Here is a 27,568-nt window from a genome sequence, read left to right as displayed (position 1 = left end):
AAAACAAAACAGCAGCTTGTAATAAAATGTTTTAAAATACAGATAATATTTTAAAGGATCCATTTAAATCAGACATAAAGCACGAGTACTGAGCAGTGAGACAAAGATTGGTGGTAAATGTCCACCATTCAGTTCTCACACCACCTTGATGCAAAGCCTCTGGTTACAAGTTGGGATTGCCCACTGTACAAGCCACTACAGCTTCTTGGGTACATGAGTAATAATGGGTTTTGGACGGGTTTTGAAGATGATCTTTTTCTTGATCAGTGCAGTCACCTCGTAGCTGACTGAAGTGTTCTCTTCATTAACTTCAGGGGAAGGGCTCTGAGCTTCTGTTGTGTTCTCGGCCCCTACTCTTCTGGCAGAGTGTTTTTGGAGTACTGCAAACGGCCTCTCCAGGTGACTGACTTTACCATACAAGATGTGATGACCAATAATCAGAATCGGGATGCCCTGCAGGTGAGAAAAGTGGAAATAAAACAAAGCTCAGATCCAGAAAATAACAGGTCAACTCAGTCTTGCTATCAAGTGACATCGAGCACAGGCACGTGACCAAGAGCAAGAATGGAAGCAATCAGAAGACAGCTCTCTGTACAAAGGTGAGGCTTGGCTGATACATCCAAGGGCATTTTATAAGAATATGTATGCATGGCACAATCTGCTATCCACAAAGGAGAGAATATGATGGAAAAGTATGACAGAAAAAGGATTAAAACTGAAAACATGCAGACATTAGTCTTTCATTTTCAACCACAGAATCATACAGTACAGAAATGGGTCCTTGTGGCCCACCTTTGTAGGCTTGAATTTGTTGAGGAGATATCAAAATCTATTGCTGAGGGCAGTGAGGTTGATGCAGTTTATGTTGTTTCAGTAACAATATCACATTGGAAGACTGGACCAAAAGATTTCATCCTAATGTTATGGTGTACATCAAAGTTTATGTACATTAACCACTTAGATATGAATACAAGGAGTATAATTGGTAGGTTTGTAGATGACACAAACTCATTGGTATTTCTGAAAATGAGGAGGATAATTGTTGTCGACAGGATCATACTGAACAGCTGGTAGATGAATCAAGTAATACAAGAAGCAATTTAATCCTGATAATGTGCATGGTGATGTATCTTGGAATTACTAATAAAAGTAGGATAAACTCAATGAACAATATGATCTGAGGAACCATTGAGGCTGTTGATAAGATGCTGGATGGATTTTAGCTCAGGCATAAAATATTAGAACACAGTTCATGGCACAACATTGGTTGGGTTCTAGTTGGAATATGGAGTATAATTTTGGTCAATGCACCATTAGGAAGAATGCGATTACCCTGGAAAGAGCGAATCACCAGGATGTTGTCTCGGATAGAGTATTCCAATTATGGGGAAAGTGGACAGGATGGGTTTCTTTTCTTTGGAGCAGAGGAGTAGGCAGGGAGGGGCATAATGAAGGTTTACAGAATCATGAGGGGTGCAGACAAGATAGACGGTAGATAACATCCCAAAGCATCTGTATCTAAGATGATCCCAAAGCATCTGTATCCCAACCCCTTCCTCCTCACAGATGATGATAAGAATACAAAATGCATGACAAGTGGGTGGTGGAGGCATGTATTCTCATAATACTTAAGTACTGACAAGCAGGTGAATTGCTATTGCACAAAAAAAAACCCAACAGATCCATGATTGGCAAAGACCGAAAGGATTGGAGATACCAAGTTGAGCACCCTCCAAAGAAAAAGAAACGGTCAATTTCAGGTGTACAATTTGCCGTTTGTACTGTATAACACTATGATAGAATTTTAGAAGACACGTGGGAGGGTGTTAATAAAGAGGGATGAGGATAAGGTTCAGGAGTAGAATGCATACATCATGGCTGAAGTGCAGATCTCCCACTAGGCTCCCAGCCAGACCAGTTTCATACCGCGTCTCAATCTCCCCCTGCAGCTCCATTAATACCCAATCACGGCTTGAGGCATCTCTGGTGCTGGCGAAGGCAGAAAGTATTAAACCATCAATCAAGCTTCAGTAGGTGTGAGGAGACATTGCCCAATTTGTACTCCTCCTCACCCTCTATCACCCCCTTCCTTCCCTCCTTCATTACATTCTTATCTCATCCCCATTCCCCCCTTTCACTCTCTCCCCATTTCTTTCCCTCCTGCACCCACACCCCACTCTCCCATCCACTACCCTCAATACCCCTTTTCCTTTGCCTCCCATCCACCCCACCCACCCCATACCACTCATCTCGTTCCCCATTCCTCCCTCCCTCTCCTCCCTTCCCTCCCTCCCTCCCTCTCCTCCCTTCCCTCCCTCCCTCTCCTCCCTTCCCTCCCTCCCTCCCTTCCCTCCCTCCCTCCCTTCCCTCCCTCCCTCCCTCTCTCCCTCCCTCTCCTCCCTTCCCTCCCTCTCTCCCTCCCTTCCCTCTCCTCCCTCCCTTCCCTCTCCTCCCTCCCTTCCCTCTCCTCCCTCCCTTCCCTCCCTCCCTTCCCTCCCTCCCTCTCCTCCCTCTCCTCCCTCCCTTCCCTCCCTCCCTTCCCTCCCTCTCCTCCCTCCCTCTCCTCCCTCCCTCCCTTCCCTCCCTCCCCTCCCTTCCCCCTCCCTTTCCTCCCTTCCCTCCCTCCCCCTCTCTTTCCTCCCTTCCCTCCCTCCCCCCCCCCTCTTTCCTCCCTTCCCTCCCTCCCCCCCCCTCTCTTTCCTCCCTTCCCTCCCTCCCCCCTCTCTTTCCTCCCTTCCCTCCCTCCCCCCTCTCTTTCCTCCCTTCCCTCCCTCCCCCCTCTCCTCCCTCCCTTCCCTCCCTCCCCCCTCTCCTCCCTCCCCCCTCTCCTCCCTCCCTTCCCTCCCTCCCCCCTCTCCTCCCTCCCCCCTCTCCTCCCTCCCCCCTCTCCTCCCTCCCCCCTCTCCTCCCTCCCCCCTCTCCTCCCTCCCTTCCTTCTCCACCTAATACCCCTTGCCTCTGCTTCCCCCCCCCCCCGACTCTTTTGTTCGGACTCCTGCCGACATTTGATGAAGGGACGATTATTTACTCTATAAGGGACACTGTTTGACCTGCTGAGCTTCTCCGACATTGTGGTTTATCCTCTCCCCCACCCGACCTGTCTCCCATTCCTCTCCTCCCCCTTTTCTCCCTCACACTCTCACCGGTTCAACGCCACCGGGATTTGAACCATATTTCCAGCCTGCGTCACTTCCTTCCCCCGCGACCTCCCCTCCCCCCCGCCGCGGGCAAGTGTTTCCGGGTGAAGGAGCTCGTGGCGCGAGGATGGGCGAGTTCCTCGTCCACCGTGTGCGCTTCTTCGGGCTGGTGCCGCCGGCCATCCGCAGCCTGTCCTACAACCGCGCCGCCCAGCTCCTCGCCGTGGCCCGGGCCGACAGCTCGCTGGACATCTTCAACTTCGCCAGTAACTTCATCCAGGAGAAGGTGAGGCCCGCAGCCACCCTGCGACCCCCACCCGGTCCCAGACTCACCCGGGCCCCAGGACACCTAACCTGCCTGTGACCTTTGGGCACAAATCCTCCTGGACCCCAGTACCCAGTCCACCCCCGACAATCTTGGCTCCACCTGGTCACGCACCTGGCTCCCCATGACCCCAACCACTCCCTGGGGAACACAGTCTCCTGTCTCGTCACAGACAGCGCATGATCTGTCCACCCTCCCGTCCTGTCCTCAGTCACCCCTTTCCCGACCCTGGTTACCTCAGCACACCTCCCCTCAGCCAGTCTTAGAATTCTCTCCCCCCCCCCCCCCCCCCAAGTCCTGGCATTTGTTTCCCTCTCCCTGCCCCCAATTTTGGGCACCCTCTGGAAACATGATTCCCCCTGCCCCATGTAGACCTCACATCAGAACCTGACCCCAGCCAGCCCTGGAATCGGGTGCAGACCCCCTTGACCTGGACCCTTAGGGTGTTCAGACAGCAAGCCCAGTTACAAACAACCAGCTACCAACCCCTGCCTGTCACACGGTGCAGATCCCCTACCCCTAGAACCCCCTCTGGAAACTGGTTTCCCTTTGATTCTAACTGCACCTGCCACCCCCTCCCAAATCTCAGACCCAGGTCTTCCAACCCTACTTGGGTCTCCAGAACCTGTTTCCTCAAACCTGGCATAGCTCCTTTTCATAACAAGATGGATGTGAAGTGATTGGGAAGGTATGGGACTTATGAGGGCAAATGGTGCAAATGCAGAGGGCAAAATAGCAATCTGTCTGCGGAACCAGAGCATGTTGGTCAGTTCTTAAATTATTATTTTCAACCTTTTCTCATATCGCAACACTTATTCCAGGTAGTAGTCAAGTAAATATTTTCTGGGTTGTGTTTGTGTCTTGGATCGCAGCTTCAGCAAACTCACAACTGAGTGGTGAAAGCTACCTGTAATTATTGAACACTGTAAAAGCACAGCAAAACGTCCTTCTAGTCTGTATCAAACTATTATTCTGCCTGGTCCCACTGACCTGCACCAGACCATGTCCCTCCATACCCCTTCCATCCATGTACCTACCTGTCCAGCTTTTTCTTTCAATGTCAAAATTGAGCTTGTGTTTATCAATTATCTACACCTTGTTCCACACCCCCATCTCTCTCTGTGTGAAGATGTTCCCTGTTGTGTTCCCTTTAAAATTTTGCCCTTGACCAGTTTTTATCTCGCCTAACTTCAGTGGAAAAAGTTTGCTTCTATTTATTCTATTCACAATTTTGTATACCTCTATCTCTCCTCATTCTTCTGGATTCCAGGGAATGAAGTCCGAACCTGTCCATCCTTTGCCTGTACCTCAGTTCCTCGTCCAGGGAATATCCGAGTCAATCTTCTCTGCACTCTTTCAATCTTATTGATGTCGTTCCTGTAGTCGGGTGACCAAAACTGCACACAGTGCTCCAAATTTGGCTTCACCAATGTCTGTGTTTGTGTCTTGGATTGCAGCTTCAGCAAACTCACAACTGAGTGGTAATAGTGCAACACTATTGATCAAAGTTACCTGTAATTATTGAGCACTGTAAGGTCCTTCTAACATCCCAACTCCTATATGACCTTAACTACCTGCAATTCTACTTTCAGGGAATTGTGTCTGTATTCTCAGAACGCTTTGTTTCACTGCACTTCTCAGTGCCCTACCATTTGTTTTTCCAAAGTGCAACAACTCACATTTATCTTCATCTGCCATTTTGCAGCCCATTTTTCTAGCTGGTTCATATCCCTATGCAAGGTTTGAAAGCCTTTAGTAACTTTAGTATTAACTTTATTAACTGACCCTGGGTTACTTGCAGCTTGCTGTTGACTAACTTGCTTATTTGAAATTCACTATTGATTGAATCAGGTTTACTCACAGCTCACTGTTGACTAGTACTGAGTTACTTCCATCTTTGGACTAACCATGGGTTGTTTGTTGCTTTCTATTGGTTAAACATGAATTGTACAGCTTTTAATATCACTAAACATGCAGAGCTTGTTATTGATCAACTAATTTGCTATTTACAGGTGATTCCTGGAGATAAGAAGAGGTTAGTTGAAGCAATCACCTGGGTTGGTCAGGATCGACTTTTGAGTGTGGGATTGAATGGAGAAATCATGGAGTTTGACCTGCAAAGGCTCTGCCCGAAGTACGCACTAAATGCTTTTGGAGGTCCTCTTTGGTGCATGAGCTGTAACTATGAGGAAACCTACCTTGCGGTTAGTACAAGAAGATCCAGATACAAATTGTGTCTGCAGAGTGAAATATCAATTAGCTTGAAATGCAGTGAACATCAGTTTGCTTTTTGTCCTTGAAACAGGAAGAGTTTCCCCCACAACATTTAGGTTACCTTTATTTCAGTGCCTTAAGAGTAGAATATAGGAAAATATTGACTAATCATGGTTACCCAATTTAAAGTGACTAATAGTGACACGGCTTGGAACAGTCACTATTGGCTTAACTTGTCTCTGCTGACCAAGTTGGCATTTGGAGCTTTTCCCATTTGCCTGAATTTGGTCCATGGAAGTCCTTGCTATCCATAAACCTGTGCAAACGTCATTTGAATATCGTAATTGTCCCCACTTCTGTAGTTTTCTCTGACAACTCATTCCAGATACAGACCACACCTGCCCAGAGGGTTCACCTTAAATTTGACCTCATTCTCTTAAACTGATTCCATCTAGTTCAAGAACCATCTGCCCTGGGGAAAAGACTTTGCATTCACTTTACCCACACCCTACTTGATTGTATGTAAGATGGCCTTTCTGCTTCCTTTGGTCAGGGGATAAAGACCTAGCCTATCCAACCTCTCTCTATATAACCCTAACCCTCCCTGGCAACATTATGGTGAATCTTCTCTGCACCCTTTCCAATTTATGAATGTCCTTCTTATAGCTAGGCAACTAAAACTGCACACAGAAAGTGTGGTCTCGCAAGCGCCTTGTACAGCTGAATCGTGAGGTCTCAGCTTTTGTACTCAATACTTGCCCAGTGAAGACAGGCATGCCAGATGCTATCTTCAGCACTTTGTCAAACTGAGTTGCCACTTTAAAGAACCATGCTCCTGTACCTCTGTTGTACAACACTCTCCAGGACTCTTGCCATTCACCAGTTATATGTTGCCCTAGTATGACTTACCAAAATTCAACATTTCCACCACCTACAATGTGATCTCACTACCTGGCACATCTTCCTTGCTCCTCCCCTCTGCTTTCCATAGGGACGGTTCCTTCCGTAACTCCTTTATCCACTCATCCCTTCCCACTAATCACCCCCTCGTTACCTACCCCTGTGTCTGCAGGAAATGCAACACTTGTGCCCACACCTCCTCCATTACCACCATTCAGGGTGCCAAACAGTGCTTCCAAGTGAAGCAACACTGCTTGTGAATATGCAGGGGTCATCTACTGCATCTGGTGCTCCCTTTGGGCCTTTACATAAAAGAAACTGGACACAGACTGGGAGATTGTTTTGTTGAGCACCTTCGCTCTGCCCGCCGCAATAATGGGAACTTGCCAGTGGCCAATCATTTTAATTCCACTCCATATTTCCATGACGACATGTCTCCTTGACCTTGTGGATTGTCAAACTGAGGCCACCCGCAGATTGGAGGAATGACGTCGAATATTCCATCTAGGCACTCTCCAACTCAAACGAGATGTCATTATCATGGACTTTTCTAGTTTCAGTTATGTACCTCCCCTGTATTTCTCTCTGTATTCCTCTGTCTCCTTTCATCCAGCATCCTACCTCCTTCCCTCTCCAGTCAACCCCCTCCTGCAATCACCTCAGCTTTTTTCTCTTCTGCCCTCCCACCCATATCTACCTATGGTCTCTAGCTTGTTGGCTTGTGCTGCTTTCCCTGCCCCTCCCCCACCATTTTATTGAGGCACCTGCCTCCTTTCCGCTCATACCTCGACAAAAGGCTCAGGCCCAAAACATTAGTTAAATTTTTTGCTTCCTATGGATGGTGCGACCTGCGAAGTTTCTCCAGCACTTTTGTGTATTAAACATCTCACACTTATCTGCATTAAACATCACTTGCAGTTTCTCTGCCCTTATCTGTAACAATACATGTGCTTTATTAAAATAGTAAAAAGGGCTCTAGGACAATCCCAAAGCAAACACAGTTGATCTGCTACAACACCTACGCACAGGTTAAGCTAAACAGGTTCAATACAAGCAGCTTCACAGACACACAGGTTAAGGTTATAGGCTTGCACCCAGCCTTGGAATCCCAACTGAAGGAAGGGGCTAGGCAACAAAGGAGTGGGTTCGAACCCTCACCTTGCCTGGGAGTGACTCCTGATGAGGTGCCCTAACTGGCTATCTAAGGGGAAGAAACAAGCCTCTAACCCCAAGTAAACAGAAGTCTGTGGCTACAATACCAGTATCTACTGGGTTGCCAGTAATACACTGATCGGCCTAAGGGTTGCTAGCCTGCATTCCCCTCCAGATGGCGCCCACTGTGGCGACAATGACCCAGAATGAGTGCAGGACCTGTCCACATGGTAAAGAGAATGAACAATGGTGTGCTTAGGTTTAAATATCTCACTTTGCTGAGCAGGGGCTGTGATGTACAGGGGTAGCCAGTGACAGTATATGCTCCATCTGGTGGGCGGGCACACACCTGTTTGGCAGGCTGGAGAGGCTGGGTGGTGTTGAAGGAATGGACATTCTCTGTGGCTTCTGATATCAGAGGTATGGTTACTTTGCCAACATAACACCTTGTTCACTACCTCTGACTGAAATTAGTCCTGCTTTCTCCCATGTTATCCTGATTTTTAATGTTGTGTAAAATGCCTTGATTACAGTACAGGCCCTCAGCCTATATAAACCTTCCCTACCACGTTCCAATAACTTTCTGTTTTTCTTGCATCCATGTGCTTATTGAAGAGTTCTAAATGTCCCTATTGTATCATCATCCACCAGCATCACTGGCAATGCATTCCAGGCACCAATACTCTTGTGTTTTTTTTAAATAAAAAATACCTAACTTCTCCCCTAAATTTTCCTCCCCTCATATTGTATGGATGTCCTCTTGTATTTGCAACTGCTCTTCTCCAAGGACATTTCATGGCACTTTTTGGCCTACCTAATGACCCTCTGGAGCTCCTTTTTGAGATTTTTCCATACCTTGAGGCTTCTGTTTGATTTTAGCTTCCTAAATTTTGCATTTGCTTTTTTTTAAACTAAGTTCACAACCTCTGTTGGATCCAAGAATCTGTTACATTGCCATCCCTGTCTTTCCTCTTAACTGAATATGCCTGCCCTGGAATCTAATTGGGCCTTAAACAACTCCCACAAGACATTTGTGGACTTGCGCGATAACAGCAATCTCTAATTACTCCCACCCCTCCCCCCCCCCCCCCCCCCCAAGCACTAATAATGTCAGAATTTTCCCTCCTCCAATTTGTGCCTTTTACCTTGATCCAGGCTTAATCTTATTTATAACTATCCTGCAACTTAAGGAATTGTCACCTTTATTCCCAAAATGCTCTCCCAATGAAACTGATCACCTGGCCAAGCTCAATTCCCAGTTCAAGATCCAGAAAAGCTCCCTTCTCTTATTGGACAATCTCTATGCTGCTTCAAGAAATCCTCCTGGATGCATCTAACAAATTCTACTCCATCTCTGCCCCTGGGCTAAGGAAATCCCAGTCAACTTTGGGAGAGTCAATATTGACCTGAGTGATGACAAGAGGAGGGAATCTATCATACTCATACATTTGAAACAAATTCCAAGCAGTGTGACTATTTGTGTTGTTATCTTTCTCTTTTAATGGGATAGGATTTCTGGGTTGGAGGTTAATTTGGTACATTTGTTATTTTTTTCTTGATGCACATCTGTGCACTAATGGTCATTGTGTTTTTCTGCTGTTGCCCTCAGATTGGGTGTGAAGATGGCTCAGTCAAGCTGTTTGAAATTGGTCCTGAAAAGCTTCAGTTTGAAAGGAATCTGGATCACCAGAAAGGTGCAGTACTTTGTAAACTAGTAAGAGTTTTGTTATCAGATGCCAGCCTGCACAGTGGGGATAATATTGTGGCTAGAGGTTCATAGAAGTTGAGTTCAAGTCAGATTTATTGGCAGAGTACATACATGACATCACATACAACCCTGAGATACTTCTTCATGGGCGAGGCAGAATTACCACTAATTGGTAGTGCAAAAAAAAACTGTACATAGTGTATACCTGTAAACAAATAAAAAAAACTGTAAACAAACTGTGCAATACAAAGAGAATTTTAAAAAATTAAGTACGCAAGTAAGAGTTCTTAAATGAGTCCCTGATTGAGTTTATTGTTGAGGAGTCTGATAGTGGAGGGGTAGCAGCTCTTCCTGAACCTGATGAGTGAGTGTTGTGGCATTCTACTTCTTTTCTGATGCCAGCGGCGAGAACAGAGTGTGTGCTGGGTAATGTGGGTCTTTGATGATTGATGCTGCTCTCTGATGGCAGTATTCCCTGTAGATGTTCTCAATAGTGGGAGAGTTTTGCCTGTAATGTCCTGGGCTGTGTCCACTACCTTTTGAAGGGTTTTTGGCTTGGATATTGATGTCCCCATACTATGGCGGGCGGGGGGAGAAGTTACCTGGTTTGTAAAATATAGTACTTGGATGTAAAAGGAGAATGTGTTAGTGAGCTTGTAAGTGATGCAAAATTGAAGTTTTGGCAACGTAATGGGATTTCAAAGAATACAAATCAATATAGATCAGTTACAAATATGGGCAGGGAAATGGCAGATGGAGTCAACTCCAGAGAAGTCTAAGATGCTGCACTTTGGGTGGTCAAATTGCTTTTGCCTGTTGGAATTTAGAATACTACACCCACACGTTATATGCACGTGTGCATAACATGAGTAAAAATATGGTTATTTATATTTATTGCTTGAACATCAATTCCCACAAAACACTATTAGTCATAGGCTTCTACTGGTCATAGGCTTTCAATCAGAATAAAAAGCCTTCCACCATTACAGTCTGTCTTCTATGGACCACCCAATTTTATATCAAAGCTATCAACTCCTCGTGGATCCAATGTAACTGAACCTTCTGAATCAGCCTAACATGTGGGAACTTGTCATGCCTTATTAAAGTTTATGTAGACAACTTCCACTCCCCTGCCCTCATCAACAACTTTCACTGCCTCCTCAAAAATCAGATTTTTAAGACTTGAACTGACCTGCACAGAAGCCAAGCAGTTCCAACTGTGTGTAAATCCTATCCCCAAGTTTCTTCAGTATTTTCCCTACCACTGATGTGAAGCTCACAGCCTTCTAATTTCCTGGGTTATCCCCTTCTTGAAGAAACATACAACATTAGCTACTCTCCATTCCTTCGGAGCTTCACCTTTTGTTGGTGAAAAATCTCCAGCTATCTTCTCACTTTCCACTTTCACAAAACTAACTTAGATTTGATTGTTACTTTTGTAAGGGGAAACATGGGGGAAAAAGAAAATTCATTTTGTAATAAAGAGGATGGGAGTGGAGTTAACTGAAGAACTTTTGAAAGTACTTTGCTTTGCATGTTTTATAAATCAGCACATGATGGGCTCTTTCTCTTTTGCAGGTCGCATACTTTCCCTAGCCTGGCACAAATTAGGCACAATGATTGTGACTGGGTCATTGGATAATATTCGGGTTTTTAATGTGAAATCTGGTAAGTTGGTGTATTACTGTGATAATATCAGATGGCTTGACTTGATGTTCTTCAAGAGAGTATGTGAATATGGCTTTTGTCAGTGCATATTACAACAGACTCGCCAAGGCAAATAGCGCCTTTGGAAGACTACACAAAAGAGTCTGGAAAAACAACCAACTGAAAAACCTCACAAAGATAAGCGTATACAGAGCCGTTGTCATACCCACACTCCTGTTCGGCTCCGAATCATGGGTCCTCTACCGGCATCACCTACGGCTCCTAGAACGCTTCCACCAGTGTTGTCTCCGCTCCATCCTCAACATCCATTGGAGCGCTTTCATCCCTAATGTCGAAGTACTCGAGATGGCAGAGGTCGACAGCATCGAGTCCACGCTGCTGAAGATCCAGCTGCGCTGGGTGGGTCACGTCTCCAGAATGGAGGACCATCGCCTTCCCAAGATCGTGTTCTATGGCGAGCTCTCCACTGGCCACCGTGACAGAGGTGCACCAAAGAAAAGGTACAAGGACTGCCTACAGAAATCTCTTGGTGCCTGCCACATTGACCACCGCCAGTGGGCTGATATCGCCTCCAACCGTGCATCTTGGCGCCTCACAGTTTGGCGGGCAGCAACCTCCTTTGAAGAAGACCGCAGAGCCCACCTCACTGACAAAAGGCAAAGGAGGAAAAACCCAAACCCAACCCCAACCCACCAATTTTCTCCTGCAGCTGCTGCAACTGTGTCTGCCTGTCCCGCATCGGACTTGTCAGCCACAAACGAGCCTGCAGCTGACGTGGACTTTTACCCCCTTCATAAATCTTCGTCCGCGAAGCCAAGCCAAAGAAGAAGAAGATGATTATGGATTGCTTGACATTGTGGTCAGATGAAAAGCCCTGTGTGTTCAGAGTGGCCAGCTGTTTAGGTATACCCCTGTTGCTCAGCATTTAGAACTAGCAGGGCAATGCTTCTACATTTGAATCCACATGAATAGTGAAAGTTTTCTCCTGTCTGAATGTAGAGGACCTGAGATGAAATATGAGAAAACAAAGAAAAATAATTTTTTTTTGAAGGTTTAAAAATAGTTTAACTGACCTGGTAATTTTTTTAGTTTGTCTGGGTCAGTGTTAATGTTTATCTATAGCTGAGTTTTAGCATATTATTTCCTTTCTTCAGGTCACTGCACAATTCGTATTTCTGTGGATCAAGGAGATGTAATTTTTCACAATAGGGTATGTGTAATCTGGAGCATCAGTTTTCTTAGTGATTACACTATTGTGAGTGCAGACTCATCAGGGAAAATACAGTTCTGGGACTGTAAGACAGGAACTCTATTGAGGACACACCCAGTCACCAAGTGTGATGTTCTGTCGCTGGCAGTGAATGAGGTGAGTGAACCATCACTTTGGTCAATCACTGCTTTGCTAACATTTGCTTATTAACTGCTCTCCAATACCATACACATTCCTTCTCATTACTTTGCTCACAGGGTACAGCTCAGACTTGCTCTTCGGGTTATGTTTTACATTCTCAACCAATTGGGATTTTGTTCTCTGTAGGCTGAGGACAGCATTGTTGTTGGGACAGCCGAAGGAACTATCGCCCAATTCCAGCGGGTTGCAGTAAAATCAGAAGTTGTTGGCACTGAGTGGGTTCGTACAAAGACCTTTAAACATCACACGCATGATGTGAGGGCTGTTGTCCACACCACGTCTGCTCTTGTCTCAGGCGGTGAGTGCATAATACCTCTTTGTGGAGCTGGTTAATTATGAAGCTTTTCCTAAAGTTCTTTCTTTTCCTGAATAAGGTGTGGATTCCCAGCTTGTCATTCGCCCTCTGATGGATCTAGTGGAAACCAAGTCGTATGAATCTGCTCTTCGTAAGGTTCTCTTTCCACATGTAAGTTGTCATTACAGCTGTTGTGGGCTGTTGGTCTAACTTCACACTGAATTCAAGAAATGGAATATTAATTCTTCCTCTGAGCTACACAGCTTGTGAGCAAAAGCAATTGTAGTGTGCCAATAGTAATTAGAAAGCTCTAGGAAGGAATTATGTCCAAGGTGCTGTGTTATGCTCCTCAGATGCAGTATAGGTACAGGCAACCCAATGTTTTGGGTGATTAAATTCCTGTATCGCAAAGCTGCATCACTCTGCCTGGGTCATGAAATCAAGTTGAAGACGTGTCTGCGTGGGTTTTCACCAGGAGCTCTGGTTTTCAAAGACGCACTGGGGGTGCAGGTTAATTGGGGGTTAAATTGGGTGACACGGACTCATGGGCTGAAGTAGCCTGTTACCATGCTGTATGTCTAAATAAATACAAATAAAAAAGAAAGTGATTTATTGACTTTTTTTCCTGCATAAGGTCCATAAATTATCACAAATTTTTGAGAAGTGTATTGTGTGAAGATTAAATTTCCATTACTCAAATGGCAATAATTTAAGATTCAAGATAATTGTCATGTAATAAAACCGAAAATGTGATATTAAACAAAATTTTCTTTAGTTTACCATAAGACATACAAAGATTTGCCATCAGCTGAAATTGCCCAAAGCCCCTTACAGTCAGAGAAAGAGAAGCAAAAGAGAATGTGTTCCTTCCCCCCCCGACCCCAGTCACTGAATGTCCATGGATTTGCCTCCAGCAGCCTCTGAAGCCACATAGCCATCAGTCCAAACCATCAGCAACACGAGCTCCAGATGCACACCTCTGTCGTGATCTAGCACCCTGTCACATTCTGTTTCCAATACCAGGTATCCCTTCAGCTGATGTTGAGGCAGTCTCTAGCAGTCTGCTGCCTTTTGTGAGTCCTTTGGCCACATTCAGTGTGCGTTCCTCGTCTTGAGTCACCAACAGCTTGTGTGTTCTTCAGCATCAGAGCCCCTCGCTTATCCGCAACCTTGGTCACCATTCCCATGGGTAGTCTCCTCTGCATCTCCTTCTCAAACGGGGTGGCCTCTCCATTTTCTTGTGACTTGCACCAGTCCTCCACTTCCCTGGAGTCTTCAACCCCTGCCGATGATTGGCACTGCCATCTTGGGCCCAGACCCCATGGTCGTGAGAATTAGAATGAACCCATATAAGATCTAATAAACCTTGGAAAACTCTATTCAACTTTTTCATGGATCTTTTTCGATGAACAAGTCAGAATCAAGGAAATTCCAAGCCCTCCAGGCGACTATATATCAGGTATAAGAATTTAAAATAAACCGCCGTCGGCTCCTTTAATAGGCAACTTAAAGCCTGTTCAGAGCTGAAGGCAGTCGGACCCCACAGGGGAATGGGTGACTTTGATTCCCACTCTCCGGGAGTCCGCACCAGCAGCACCACAACTTTTATTTATTGCAGCTAACGCTTTCATGTTGGTCAATGCGAAATGATGGTGCCTCTGGTTTAAGCACCTTGTAGCTGAAGTTGTAATAATGTTAGGAAGTCTGTTAAGACTAAACCAACAGAATTCAGGTCTTTGAGGTTGAGATGGAATGTGGAAGGAGAAGCAGAAAGAATCACTTGCTGCTAATCACCCTGTCGCTGGCACATGGTGAAATTGGATTGAATTGGGTAAAAGATAAACAGCTGTTAAATGGTTTAGGCTAAGAGGCTTTTCAGCATCAGGAATAAAGCAAACTGTTTGGATGGGAAAGAGTAGAAGGAGACGCAAGAATGGTCAATAATTCTTGAAAATTATCATTTCCCCACAGCGAAACCTGGTGTGCTGCAGCCGGACGGAAAACCTGCTCCTATTTCAATTCCCAGAGCAGCTCGAATTGTGGCGATTAGGCAGCTCACAAGCTGTAGGTGAGGAATTTTGTTGGGGCGATACCACGTTGCTTTCTGTAAGCAGGTCCCATAAGACATAGGAGCAGAAATAGGTTATTCAGCCCATTGAGCCTGACCCACCATTCAATCATGAGCTGATCCATCCTCCCACTCAGCCCCACTACTTTGCCTTCTCCCCATAACCTTTGATGCCTTAGCTAATCAAGAAAACAGCATGGTGAAAAATTACACCATGCTGTTGTGCAGAGACCTGGGAGCTCTTGCACATGAATTGTAAAATGTTAGTTTGTAAGTGCAGCAGGAAATCAAGGGAGACAAAAGGATATAAATCAGTTCCGGATATGGTCAGAAAAAATGGCAACTCGTGTTTAATCTGGACAAGTATGAGGTTTGGGAGATCAAATGTAGGGGTAACATGTATAGTTAATGGCAGGACACTTTAATAACATTGATGTGCAGGTCCATAGCTCCTAGAAAAGTGACCTCCTCGGTCTCATTTCATTGCTCCATCAGCTTGAAGTAGAATGCTCTTTGTTTGGGTATTTTAACAGTATCTTTATCCCATGTGTCCATCATGTTACCACATCCTTTAATTATCATTTCCTAACTTGCCTATTCAAAAATATTGACAGGACAGGTTGATGAACAGGAGTGTGATCAATTTATTTTGTTCCATTGCAGGGGTTCCTGGTGATGTCCTGCCAATCAGCAAGAAACCAGAGAAACTGTTGGAGTTGAAATCCCAGGTTTGTGGGAGGAACTCATCGTTTTTGGGTCTGACATTAATGGCATGTTTCTTAAAAATAATTAATATAGTGGCCATCACAGTCTTGGATAGTAACTAATTTCTACACGTAAGTTGAAGTGATTCCTGTGGTTTAGCTTGATGAGTTCCATACCTGTCTGGCTGAGACAGCAGTTGTGGGTGATATCCACAGATGCACTGAGTATAAAAGCCTTACCTCAACTGCCATATTATACTACTTTCTGGTTGTCATGTTATAGGAATGTTGTGAAGACATTTGAGAATTCAGAGGAGATGAAAGGCTGCATTCGCAAAGTTAGATTTGAAAGGCTGTGACTGTTGAACTTTTTCAATTGTCTATTCTCATGTGTACTGAGATACTGTGAAAATTTTGTTTTGACTTGGCTGGTTAACACACAATTCATCTTTGAGTACAGTGAGCTATGTTCACAATTCTACAGGTTCTTGCTGTCATAGATGATTACAGTTCATTACAGGCCCTTCAGCCCATGATGCTGTGCTGACCTATTATAAACATACTTAACAATCTCTCCCTCACTCCCATAATCCTCCATGTGCCTGCCTGAGTCTTTTAAATTTCTCTGTTGCAGCCGTCTCCACCACCATCCCGACAATGCATTCCAGACTCCCACTTCTATCTGTGGTGGGGGGGGGGGGGAGGAAGAAACGTACCCCTGACATCTCCCCTAAATTTTTCCCCTTACCAATATAGATATCTTGTTTTATTTTCTTTGGCGATCCTCTGTCTGAAGAGCAATTTGACTACACGATATACTTACGTAATAGTCACATTTTTTAAAACCAATTTTTTGGGTCACATTTGGGGGGTGGGGGGGGTGATGGACTTTTACATGGGTCATTCTTTGACTGCCGTAATTACATGCATCAGTCGGGAACTTGGATGGGTGGGCGGCCAGGGCCTAGGAGAGTGTCTGTGGATGGGAGATTAGGAGCTCTGGTGTTTGGGCGGCTGGGGTGAGAATTGTGGTTGGGGCATTGGGAGCTCAGATGGATGGGCGACCAAGGTGTGATGGGTGGGTGGCTGAGGTGAGGAGGGGGTCGACTTTTACACGGGTCATATGAAAATGCGTGATGTTTGGGCAAAAAAATTGGGGGGGGGGGCGGGTTGACGATTACACTGTGTCAACTATTACATGAGTATATACAGTATATAAAATGATGAAGGGTTCTGGACAGAGTCCAAAGTGGGATTTTGCTTCTGTTGGCATACGAGTCGAGAATTGATGACGGGAGATCAGTAGATATTGTCTATGTGGGCTTTTGTGAGGCTTTGACAAGGTTTTACATCGTAGGCTAGTGTGGAAAGTTAGACCACATGAGATCTTGGGTGAGCTGGCCAATTGGATATAGAATTGACTCAGTGATAGGAGTAATAAATGTTTGTGGTTGTAGGTGAATTGGGTGAAATTGGGCAGCAAAGTCTCAAATTTAAAAGAAAATTATAGTGGGGTTTATTTTGTTGATTGGAACCCTGTGACCAGTGGTACGCTGCAGAGATTGCTGCTTGGTCCACTATCGATTATCGACTACATTAATCAATTGAATAATATTGGAGTTAATGTGATTAGTAAGCTGCAAATATTGGAGTTTGAAGAAGGTTATTGGAGATTAAATCTGGATCCTTTTCAGCTCAACCTGCCCTTGCTGACCAAGTTGTCCACCTAAAATGGTTACATTTGCCTGCATTTGGCCCATATCTCTGATCTATCCTTCCTATCCATGTACTGTCTAAATCTCCTAAACTATGTCATTGTGGTGAGGATACTGTTCTTTATGACCTAATAGAGGGAATAGGATCAGTAGGTCAGAAAGGATGGCAGGATTGGAGTGGAAGTAGAGTGTTGCTCTGCTCAAGAGCTAGTGCAGACACAATAGGCTGAATGGCCTGTGAAGATATGATTCTGGGTGCTGTGGGAGTCACTGCTGTCTGGTATAATCAAGCTGAGTTTCTTCTCTTGTGTTTTTGTAGAGTTGCCATCACATACGGTCCTGTGCACTGTCTCCTTGTGGAACATGGATTGCATTCTCAACGATCCATAGACTACGTCTATATCGGATACACTACAAGAATGACTCCATCAAAGTTAATGTGGTATGATGATTTTCTTTTCTGACTGAGGTAGTAATGGGTGTTGAGTGAAATTAAAATCCTATAAATGGAGGTAATGATGGATGCTGGGGTGATGGATGTGATGCAGTGTGTGTGAGACCAGTGAAGCATTTATAAAGCTGTATGGTGTCTGTTGCTGAGATCTAATATGAACATTTTTAAAATGCATATTCTGGAAATCGGGAATACAAATGGGAAATGTTGTAATCACTCAAGGGAAAAGTAGTCTGCAAAGACAGAGCCATTGTTTCAGTGTCTAAAGTGAGTGGATCTGTGCTGAGAGAAGTTTCAGAATTTAACTCTTTCTTACAGTTCCGGAAGTTTGCAAAGACTTTGCCATCAGCTCATCAGTTGCTCTTTTCTGCTGATTCCACCAAGTTGTTTATCGCCTTCGATCATAGCCGGATTCAGGTTGTACCTTTACCGATGTTGGCTTTCAAGAGCAGACTTTGCCTCGCACCGAAATCTGGTGAGTCTTCTATTCGAATACGCTGTTGATGAAGCCTCATGGCTATTTGCTTGGAACTGGAATGTAGCTAAAGGGAATTGAAACAATGTGATTGAAGTTTTAAAAACTATACTGTTTTGCTGCCTCGTGTAATATTGTGATGTATTTGATTCTTTGTCATAAATGGAACTGCAGGTTGCAGTGAGAAAACTCTGGGGTAATTCATTAATTTAAATTCTGCTCTTCTTCTTTGGCTTGGCTTCGCGGACGAAGATTTATGGAGGGGGTGCTAATTGCCTTGGGAGGGCGGGGAAGGAAGAGGGATAAATGCCATCGGCATGGGGCAGTGTGGGGATTGTGTCAACTCTTACTGGAGCTTGTGTTTCCAGGGGTTCCTCTGATGTGTTTTCTGTACTATAGATAACCCCACAACCATCTGCCTTTTGGCGGTGAGTGAAGATGGTAATTGGTTGGCAGCTGCAAGTTGCAATTATGAAATTAACATTTACAACCTCACAGAATTAAAGGTAAGAGAGCAGAAATACTGGGAGAGAGCACATTAATGAAGGGTGGGCTGGACTGCACCTGGGTAGGGAAGATAGAGGGAAGCAGCGTATGGGTTGCAGTGTAGTGAGGGGAGAGCAACTCAATAGGGTGGAGGAGGAAAAATGGTGTGGTTCAAGAAAGAGAGAGGGGACAGGGTAAGATGGAGAAAGAGCTGGGTGATGGGAGGAATGAAATGCCAAAGTTTCATGCTTGCTTTTTTTCCCTCCTCCACACAGCATCATTGTACTGTTCCAGTCTATAACCACCTTCCCACTGCTATCGCCATCAATCCACACACGAACAACCTGATCACTGTACATGCAGATCAGCAGGTAAGATACTGTGCATGTATACTGGCTACCTTTGTGATATGGTCCTATATGTAATTTTGTCCTACAGGAAGGACTCTTGTCTGTGATTCCTGTAGAAATCTGAACTCCAGCGAAGGCTAAAAGGTAAGGAGAGGCTGGTAACTTGGAAAGCAATATAGTGGTGAGAGGATGTAAGCGGGTCCCTGGTCGGCGGTAGCGGCGGGCATTGAGGTCAAGGCTGGGGCCTGGTCGAACGTTAGGGTGAACGTCATTGTGGTGAGGGTGGGTTGTACCTTCTGCGCTCGGCTTCTGCTCCATGACGTCAGGCGCTGCCGCGCGGTGGAGTCTTCGCTCTCATTCAACGAGAGCTCTGAGGAAGAAGTGTTTAAAATGGAGAGGCGATTTGGCTTCACACGAGGCACTGTGTTTGACGGTGGCCATTTTGGAGCGACAGACTGCAACAAAGTGGCCATTTTTAAGGCACTTCCGGCACCTGGCTTTTCTCGCCGGGCACTGGGACCTGCTGTGCTTGTTCTTCCCGCAGAAATGATACTTTGGGGTTGCATCAGGCAGCGTAGCGACAGTAGTAGGGTAGAGGGAGGGCATCCTACTCACATCAGAGTGTGGGATCCAGCCCCGAGAGTACATGTCCATACTTAAGACCGCAACCTCCATCGTCTCTGCGATCCGGATCACGTCCTCTAGGATTTCTCCCCCGTGCTCTAGCAGGTGCTGCCTCACCTCATTCGATTGAACCCCGGCCACGTAGGCATCCCAAATGAGATCGTCTGTGGTCTCCGCAGCAGTTCTGTCTGTGCAGGCACAGTCCCTGCCCTAACCTGAATATAAGCTTTACAGGACTCACCGGGCTGTTGCCTCCTTGCAGCAAGTTTGTACTGAGTATAGACCTGTTCACTGGTCGCTTGTAGAGCCCTTCCAGCACCTTCATGGCTGTGGCGTAAGTGGTCGCGTCCTGGACATTCAGGTAGACTCTCGGGGACACCATAGTCATCAATATTAGTAGTTGACAGCTGTCCTCTATCACGGCAGGATCAGAGAGCTGTAAGTATGTTTCGAGGCATCTCACCCAGTGCTCAAGGTCATTCGAGGCTGTAGCTGACTGTGGGTCGATGTCGAGGCGTTCCAGCCATAGCATGCGCTCCATCCCTTCAAAATTTATTTTAGTTAATAAAATTGTAATGCGCGTCGAAAGAACCAAAGACTTGTTGATCCAAACCAAGGCTTTTATTAACTAAAAGACTGGAGCGTATCACAAGTAGGTCGACCAATCCAGAATGACCTGGTCTGGCTAGGAGCAATCCTTTAAGACCTGCCAGTAGGTGTGGCTACACTCTCAGCCAATCACAGTCATCCAACACTACCATCTGTACATATACACATTGGTGATAGAATCTGGACTATCACAGAGGAATAAAACATGAAGGTCTGCAGATGCAGAGATTCAATTAAACACAATGCTGAGAAACTCAGCAAGTCAAAAAGTGTACTTTATATAGCAATGATAAAGGTGCATAACCAACGTTTTGAGCTTGAGCCCTTCAAGGCAGTTTAGTGTAGTGGTGACTGATTGACCTTAAGATAGTTGATTTTAGCTATGGTGATATTCCCAGGGGTCAGCATGAAAGCCAACACTACAATAGTGGGAATCGTGCTTTAGGAAGATGACAAAGTTTGTGGACGGTGCAGAGGAAAATAATTCCAAACATCAAAGGGTCGGAAAGATTAATAACCAAAGAATTGAAGTATTTTTAAGAAAGATTTACTTTTTTTAATATAGTAAACTAGAAGATTCTGCTTCAAAAGCTATTGGTAGCAGATTGAAAAGCTTTCAAAGGGGCATGAGTGGGGCTCTAACTCCAGCTCTTCAAAAGTGAGATATTAGAATAATTTCTTAATGGGTGTGGCATTCTTTTCCAGGTGTGGTTAGCTATTGTTTTTCTTAATTTAATCTCAGATTTTTGAATTCAGCATCAATGAGAAGAAGTACACAGATTGGAGCCGTAAACTGCAACAACAGGGGCTGCATTCACTCTGGCTGGAAAGGGACACGCCTGTAATACACATCACTTTCAACCCTCGAGTGGCAACACAGATTATCATTCATGATACATACATGTTCTGTATTATTGACCAGTCACTGGTAAGTGGACTTGCCGAATGCTCTCCTGGCCCTCTTATCTCACAGGCCTCTCTACCCTTTCCTTTAGTCTCCAACCAACCGATTTTTATGTCGGCTTGTCCAGCAGACTTGGCAGTCTCGCCACCAGCCACACTGCAGTATTTTTAAAAATTTATTTAAAATTTTTGACCATACATCAGTCAATTAAAAAAATTACAAGTACAAATAGAAATCCGATATTTACTCCATGATGATGCCCCAACCCCCACCCACCCAAGAAAAATGGCCCAAATAAAAGAGTAGATATAAAGAAAAAGCAAGGAAAGGATAAAAGAAAAGAGAGAATGGATTGCTGAAAGGTGCCGCATACTCCACAGATCATAAATTGATGTTCTATTTAATTTTCTTTGGTGAAAATCAATGCAGGTCTCGAGGGTTAGGCAGAACACAATTAAAGATTTACTTCTGAAATACGGACACCAATCTTGTAGAAATATGTCGTACTTATTTCTTAAGTTATAGCTAATTTTCTCAAGGGGAATGCAGCTGTGTATTTCTGCATTCCAATGTGCCATGAATCAGACTTCCATGCAACTGCTATACATTTTCTAGCCACTGCCAACACAATTTTAACAAATTCTGTTTGATGTTTGGATAGTTTCAGATGCGGTGTTATCCCAGGAAATTTAATTAATTTGCTCTAAGAAATTTCCCAAAAAGATCTCACTTAGGAACATAACCAAGTTGAACGTTTAAAAAAAAAAAAATCATACCTCTCCACCACATCTAAAACTCGGTCTGATAAGTCTGAATTTAATTTCTGTGGTGTGAGATATAACTGATGCAAATGGGGGGAGTCCCGTTTGAAGTAAGAGATCCGTTGCTGAAGTGAATTTCTTTCTAATTCCCTTTCGAGTCAGAGTCTCCACATCACTACAATTTGATTAAAAACATTGTTGGGCCCAATTTATCCCTTCGCTAAACTCTTATTTGAAAATAGCAGAAGATTGTGTTGTTAAGAATTCCACACTTAGTTTTGAATTATTCAAATGACATCAATTGTCCCTGCTCATAACAATCTTCAATATATCTGATTCCTTTACAAGACCAGATTTTAAAAATTTCATTGCCCATTGTTCTATTATGAGTCAGGGGAGTTTTGGGTGATAAGCCTCCCCCCCCCACCCCCACCATTCCAAAATCACTATTTATTTTGTACCAAACACTGATTAAGTGTTTTAGCAAAGGGGTTTTTTCTCTCTCACCATATCCCATTTATATATAAAGTCCTCTGCTGTTTCCTCTTCTATTTTATCCAATTCTATTTTCACCCATGCAGGTTTATCTCCTTGCTCAAAAAAAGGAAGAAATCTCATTTGAGCCACTTGATAATAATTTTTAAAATTGGGTAATTGTAAGCCTCCCAGTTCATATTTCCAAGTTAATTTTTCTATAGAGACCCCTGACATCTTACCTTCACACTCCAGTCTTAACCCTCCCCCCAATCCACTAACACAATGCTCCCTCTGGTCACTCCATTATCTGGTAAGTGGGCTGCTCTTGCTTATTGACTGACATTGTTTGATGCTCAAGATGAATTTCCATTAATTCTTTCCAGCCTCTACCCAACGAACGATTACACCTTTATAACCAAGGCACTTTGAAGCTCATGCCTGTACATGCTCGTAAGAAACAAGAGCATGCCTTCAAAATCTGTAAGAAGTACAAGGTAAGATTTAGGGGTTCATTGAATGTTCTGGGATCAACAAATTTGACGTACCGGATCTGAGCGAGTATTGTTCATTTGAGTTGTCCATTTTGATCCCAGATTCCCAGTGTCTGTAATATCCCACTCTGTTCAATCCATTTTTCCTGCACTTGCCTTAATGTTACAGGTCAAAAGTAGGAATTTAACTCCATTTGCCTTCATAGTTCAGTTAAAGAACTTTCTAATTGATCCCCCCCACCTACATTGCAATATGTTTGCCTTGAAATATTTATCTAATTCTTTGTTGAAAGGATCATGAGAAATCCAACTACTCTCTCCTCCCTCTCCCTGCCCGAGTCGCACTGCCGTCTCTCTCTCTCTCTCTCTCTCTCTCTCTCTCTCTCTCTCTCTCTCTCTCTCTCTCTCTCTCTCTCTCTCTCTCTCTCGGAGCTTTCTGGATTGTGTACCTGTATAACTATTTTTTTTTTTAAAGGCAGAGGTACCTTAACATCAATTTTTATTATCAAGAAAATTCAGATGGGAAAACTGAGTACTGTATTTAATATTAAATTAGATTTCACCGATCATGACTTGGTGTGCAAAATCAAAAATTATTTGTCAACACTTCTGTACTATCTTAATTTTTTTTTACTGGCCCTTTTGAAGGAAACTGTTTCTGTTGCACTTTGATTGTAGAATTTAGTACATATCTTAATAGGATAAGGCAAAGAAGGGAACCTCCTGAGAAAGCTTAAGATGCAGAAAGGTGAGAGGTGCAGTGGTGAAACTGGAAATGGAATTTGAAGGTGTCATAATTTCTAGCCTTCAAAATCTCTGAAATGTCTTGAAAATTTCTTTGAGTGAGGTGTATCCAGTGCAAATTGATAATCACTTCCTGAAAGTGTAACCTCATGAATTACTTGAAATATTGGAGTAAACTAAAGAAACCACTTTATAACAGACCCTCATAGTTTAACCAACTGCTCTGTCTGCTCCACAAATCAGTTTGTATTGTCATGTATAGAATACAGGTATACAATCCTTTATCCGAAACCCTTGTGGGACAGTGTGTTCCGAATTTTGGATTTTTCCGGATTTCAGAACCAAAGACAGCTGCCCCAGATTTAAGCCCACACGAATTGTGCTGCCATATCCCCCCCTTCCAGTCTCGCTGCCATCTCTCCCCCTGCCCATCCGAGTCGTGCTGCCGTCTCTCTCCTCTCTCCGCCTGCCCGAGTCGCACTGCTATCTCCCTCTCCCTCTCCCTCTCCCTCTCCCTCTCCCTCTCCCTCTCCCTCTCCCTCTCCCTCTCGGAGCTTTCTGGATTGTGTACCTGTATAAGTAATTTTTTTTTTAAAAAGGCAGAGGTACCTTAACATCAATTTTTATTATCAAGAAAATTCAGATGAGAAGACTGAGTACTGTATTTAATATTAAATTAGATTGCAAATAGCTGAGGTGTTTACCTCTCATTGTGGCATACCACCTATCCAACAAACTGAAAATTAACATTTTATTCAGATTCTGCTCTTTAATTAATCCTCAGTCTATAATGTATCATTCCCAATCCCATCACTCCTACTTTATATGTGTTTTGAAAATCCAAGCTTGTTACATTGGTATTTTGCCCATTATCATCTCCTTTGGAATGAGAGAGACATACAAAAGACTCTTAGGTACATGGATGAAATAAAATTGAGCTATGGGTGTGAAGTGTGCAAATCTGTCTAAATGTCTTTTGAATTTGCTCAGTTCAATAGTCGCACAGTTGAAGATCTGTTTTGATCCTCCTTTCTCTCTGCAGCCTCTGCTCCATGTGGAGCTGTTGCTGGATGGCTCTCTTGTTGTGGTGGAGCGTCCCATCATGGACATTAATGCACAGCTGCCTGCAATGATCCGACAGAAGAAATTTGCCACTTAGTTGTTTTCTGGGTCTGATTTTCATCAGTTTCCAATATATTTCTGCTTTCAAATAGCTGACTGAACTGTTGTCTAAAATTTGCCTTGGATTTTCAAAAAAATAATGTTTTGTATAAATAAATATTGTTGGTTTCCAACTGTGACCATAACTGACTGTTACTTTATTCTGAATTTTGCACAAATGGTTGCTACCATATTTGGGACAATTTTTAAAAAATCACTTCAAATTCTTTCTCGTTGCAATGGAATCTTCTCCAGGAATCCCGAAGAATTAAGAAGTGTCATTGTGGATCATCTGTTGTTGCCCAATTCACTAGTTCCAACTTTTGGGAAGAAGCCAATAGGAATTAGATACAGTGATGCTGTTCATTCAATGTGAAGGCAGAAGCCCATGGCAGCATTTTGATTCGGTCTGGTTACTCCAACATTGAAGATGCTCTGTCAATAAAACGCATTGCAACCTCAGACGTATTTTCATTGAAGCCAATAACACTGCCGCAGCTGAGCACTGAAGGACCAGGCTGAACAAAGACCAAGAGTTGAAGTGAGAGTTCTCAAAATGTAGGCTTAAAGTGTGCTTCTGGCTACTACCTGCAACACGGCAACGATGTAATTTTATTATGTGTCAGTCTGCTAACACTGAACAGGGGAGAAGAATGGGTGGTGATTAAGGACCGGATCATGGATTGATTTTTGAGAACACTTGAAGGAAAGTCATTTAGAGAAAGGTTGAATTCAACAAGCAGATAAATAACTCAGCAAAAATGGACTGGAAAGAGCTACTTTGAATCTAAGTTGAGTTTAATCAATGAGGAGGAGATACAATTCAGATAATGAATGTTCCCAGTGGAAGAAAGAGTTAATTTCAAAATCTTGCTCTATGTTGGGAGAAGTGTACATGCCAGATTCTGCTCAATATTTCAGAATGTTGTTCAAAAAATAGTAAGATGAAATTAAGTCAAAAGTTTGCACAAGATCAAATCAGAAAAATCAAATATTTTATGAATGCGAAAAACAACACTGGAAAAACTCAGCATATATGGAGGCGATGGGTCCAGAATTTGATGCAGGATTTCAACCCAATACATTGACGCACCTTTTGCTTCCACAGATATTGATTGACCAGCTGAGTTATTCCAGAATTGGCAGTCTCTCTTGTCTTGATTTTTTTTAACATAATATGGAAACATCTTCAATTTTTATAGTTATGAATAAACTGAAAAGGGGCAATCAGTATATTGGGAGTATTCTATATGCCCGGAACACTGAGGAGCAGATATGTAGGCAGATTTTGTAAAGGTGCAAAAATAACAGGGTTGTTGTTATGGGAGGCTTCAACTTTCATATATTGACTGGCACCTCCTTAGTGCAAAGGGTTCAGATGGGACAGAATTTATCAGGTGTGTCCAAGAAGCATTCCTGACATGCAAACTTGAGAGGAGACCATACTGGACCTCGTACTGGGTAATAAACCTGGTCAGGTGAGGGACTTTCTGGTGGGTGAGCATTCAGAGACGGAGACTACAACTCCCACATCTTTAGCACAGCTTTGGACAAGAATAAGAGTTGGAAAATGGGAAAGAGTTCAATCGGGGAAGGCTTATCCCAGGTTAAGGTAAAATGTTAGGAGAGTTGATTGGGAACAGATGTTCTCTGGGTGGTTGGGGTGGGGAACGCAGCAGCAATGTGGAGAATGTTTAGGGGCTACTGGATGGGTTGGTTCCAATTAAATGGAAGAGTAGAGGAACCATGGCTGGCCAGAGAGGTGCGACAATTAGGAGGAAGGAGGAACCATTCAAGGTTTAGGAAGCAAAACACAAGAGGGGCTCATGAGAATTGTATGGTAGCTATGAAGGAGTTTAAGCAAAGACTTAGGAGAGCTGGAAGGGGGGTGTGAGAAGACCTTGGGGCACTCTAAATGTCTGCGAAGAACAAAAGATGAGAGTGAATTAGGGCCAATTAAGGATAAAAGGAGGCACATATGCCAGGAGGTGGAAGAAATAAAGATCTCCTAAATGAATACTTCAATGCTCACCAAGGAGGAGGACTGGAAGAATGTGAGGTCAGTGTAGAACAGACTAATGTGCTAGAGCATGTAGAGATTAAGAAAGAGGAAGTGCTGGATCTTCTTACAAATTGGATAGATAAGCAGGAATGGATGGGATAAACTCCAGGTTAAGATTGGGTCAGGTGTCTGGGGCAGAGAAGAGCTGAGCCACAGTTATAGGGTATTTAATAGATACAGGAACATTGACAAGGCAGTTAGGTAAGGGATTTGAGTTTTTCTTTTACTTTTTAGAATACGAATTATAGATATGATTTACAATTTATGTATGTTAGTGGTATACAGAATGTCTTGTGAAACTGTCCATATTATTGAATTGTATAGGTTTTTAAGTTCTTTATTAAAATCAATAAAAATATTTTTTTTTAAAAAAGAATAGTTAGGGGAACAGATAAGAAGTCCAGTAGAAGAGATCAAGAATCCCAGATGGTCTGTTGCCACCCAGGTGCCAGGGTCTGGGATATCTCAGATCGAATTCACAGCATGCTCAGGAGGGAGGGTGAGCAGCGAGATGTCATGGTCCATGTAGGGACCAAAAATGTGGGTAGGCAGGGTGAGAGGACCTGCAAAGAAAGTTCAGGGAGTTGGATGCGAAGTTGAAGGACAGGACCTCCAGAGTTGTGATCTCAGCATTGATACCTGTACCACGTGCTAGAAATGGGAGGATAATGCA

The 27,568-nt window shown here is 43.9% G+C and overlaps 2 protein-coding genes across 9 annotated transcripts in view; one reads left to right on the top strand and one right to left on the bottom strand.

The window, feature by feature from the left end:
* Positions 1-3,242, bottom strand: part of chtf8 (CTF8, chromosome transmission fidelity factor 8 homolog (S. cerevisiae)) — an 85,909-nt gene extending 82,667 nt beyond the window's left edge. For 5 of the 6 annotated variants that reach the window (XM_069901932.1, XM_069901929.1, XM_069901928.1 and 2 more), the window contains exons 1-3: positions 3,029-3,121; positions 1,872-1,989; positions 277-453 (exon numbers count right to left, since the gene is read on the bottom strand). In XM_069901932.1, coding sequence (XP_069758033.1) covers positions 277-453; positions 1,872-1,989; positions 3,029-3,108 — 375 coding nt within the window. In that variant the 5' untranslated portion in view covers positions 3,109-3,121. Of the gene's footprint in view, positions 1-16; positions 454-1,871; positions 1,990-3,028; positions 3,122-3,143 lie in introns of those variants that run through there. The other variant, XM_069901933.1, reaches the window with a different exon arrangement.
* utp4 (UTP4 small subunit processome component) lies at positions 3,228-24,967 on the top strand. Of its 3 annotated transcripts, none has more exons than XM_069901907.1 (16): positions 3,228-3,423; positions 5,475-5,666; positions 9,338-9,422; positions 11,015-11,104; positions 12,259-12,470; positions 12,642-12,813; positions 12,890-12,981; positions 14,782-14,878; positions 15,542-15,606; positions 17,617-17,739; positions 18,070-18,226; positions 18,626-18,732; positions 18,988-19,083; positions 21,038-21,223; positions 22,821-22,931; positions 24,715-24,967. In XM_069901907.1, the coding sequence occupies exons 1-16, from the start codon at positions 3,265-3,267 to the stop codon at positions 24,829-24,831; spliced, it is 2,061 nt and encodes a 686-aa protein (XP_069758008.1). In that variant the 5' UTR covers positions 3,228-3,264; the 3' UTR covers positions 24,832-24,967. The 3 variants fall into 3 exon arrangements, with proteins under 3 accessions (XP_069758008.1, XP_069758010.1, XP_069758009.1); XM_069901909.1 differs by lacking the exon at positions 3,228-3,423 and adding an exon at positions 3,770-4,150; XM_069901908.1 differs by lacking the exon at positions 3,228-3,423 and adding an exon at positions 4,180-4,227.
* Positions 24,968-27,568: the final 2,601 nt, after the last annotated feature.

Source organism: Narcine bancroftii, chromosome 10 (genome assembly GCF_036971445.1).
Source record: "Narcine bancroftii isolate sNarBan1 chromosome 10, sNarBan1.hap1, whole genome shotgun sequence".
Taxonomy (NCBI): Eukaryota; Metazoa; Chordata; class Chondrichthyes; order Torpediniformes; family Narcinidae; genus Narcine; species Narcine bancroftii.
This window is presented reverse-complemented; position numbering and strand designations above follow the sequence as displayed.

Excerpts from the sequence above, each read along its gene's own strand:
- utp4 (XM_069901907.1), top strand. The coding sequence starts at position 3,265 with ATGGGCGAGTTCCTCGTCCACCGTGTGCGCTTCTTCGGGCTGGTGCCG. Across the intron at positions 5,667-9,337 it reads ATGAGGAAACCTACCTTGCG|ATTGGGTGTGAAGATGGCTC; the intron begins GTTAGTACAAGA and ends TGTTGCCCTCAG. Across the intron at positions 12,982-14,781 it reads GTAAGGTTCTCTTTCCACAT|CGAAACCTGGTGTGCTGCAG; the intron begins GTAAGTTGTCAT and ends ATTTCCCCACAG.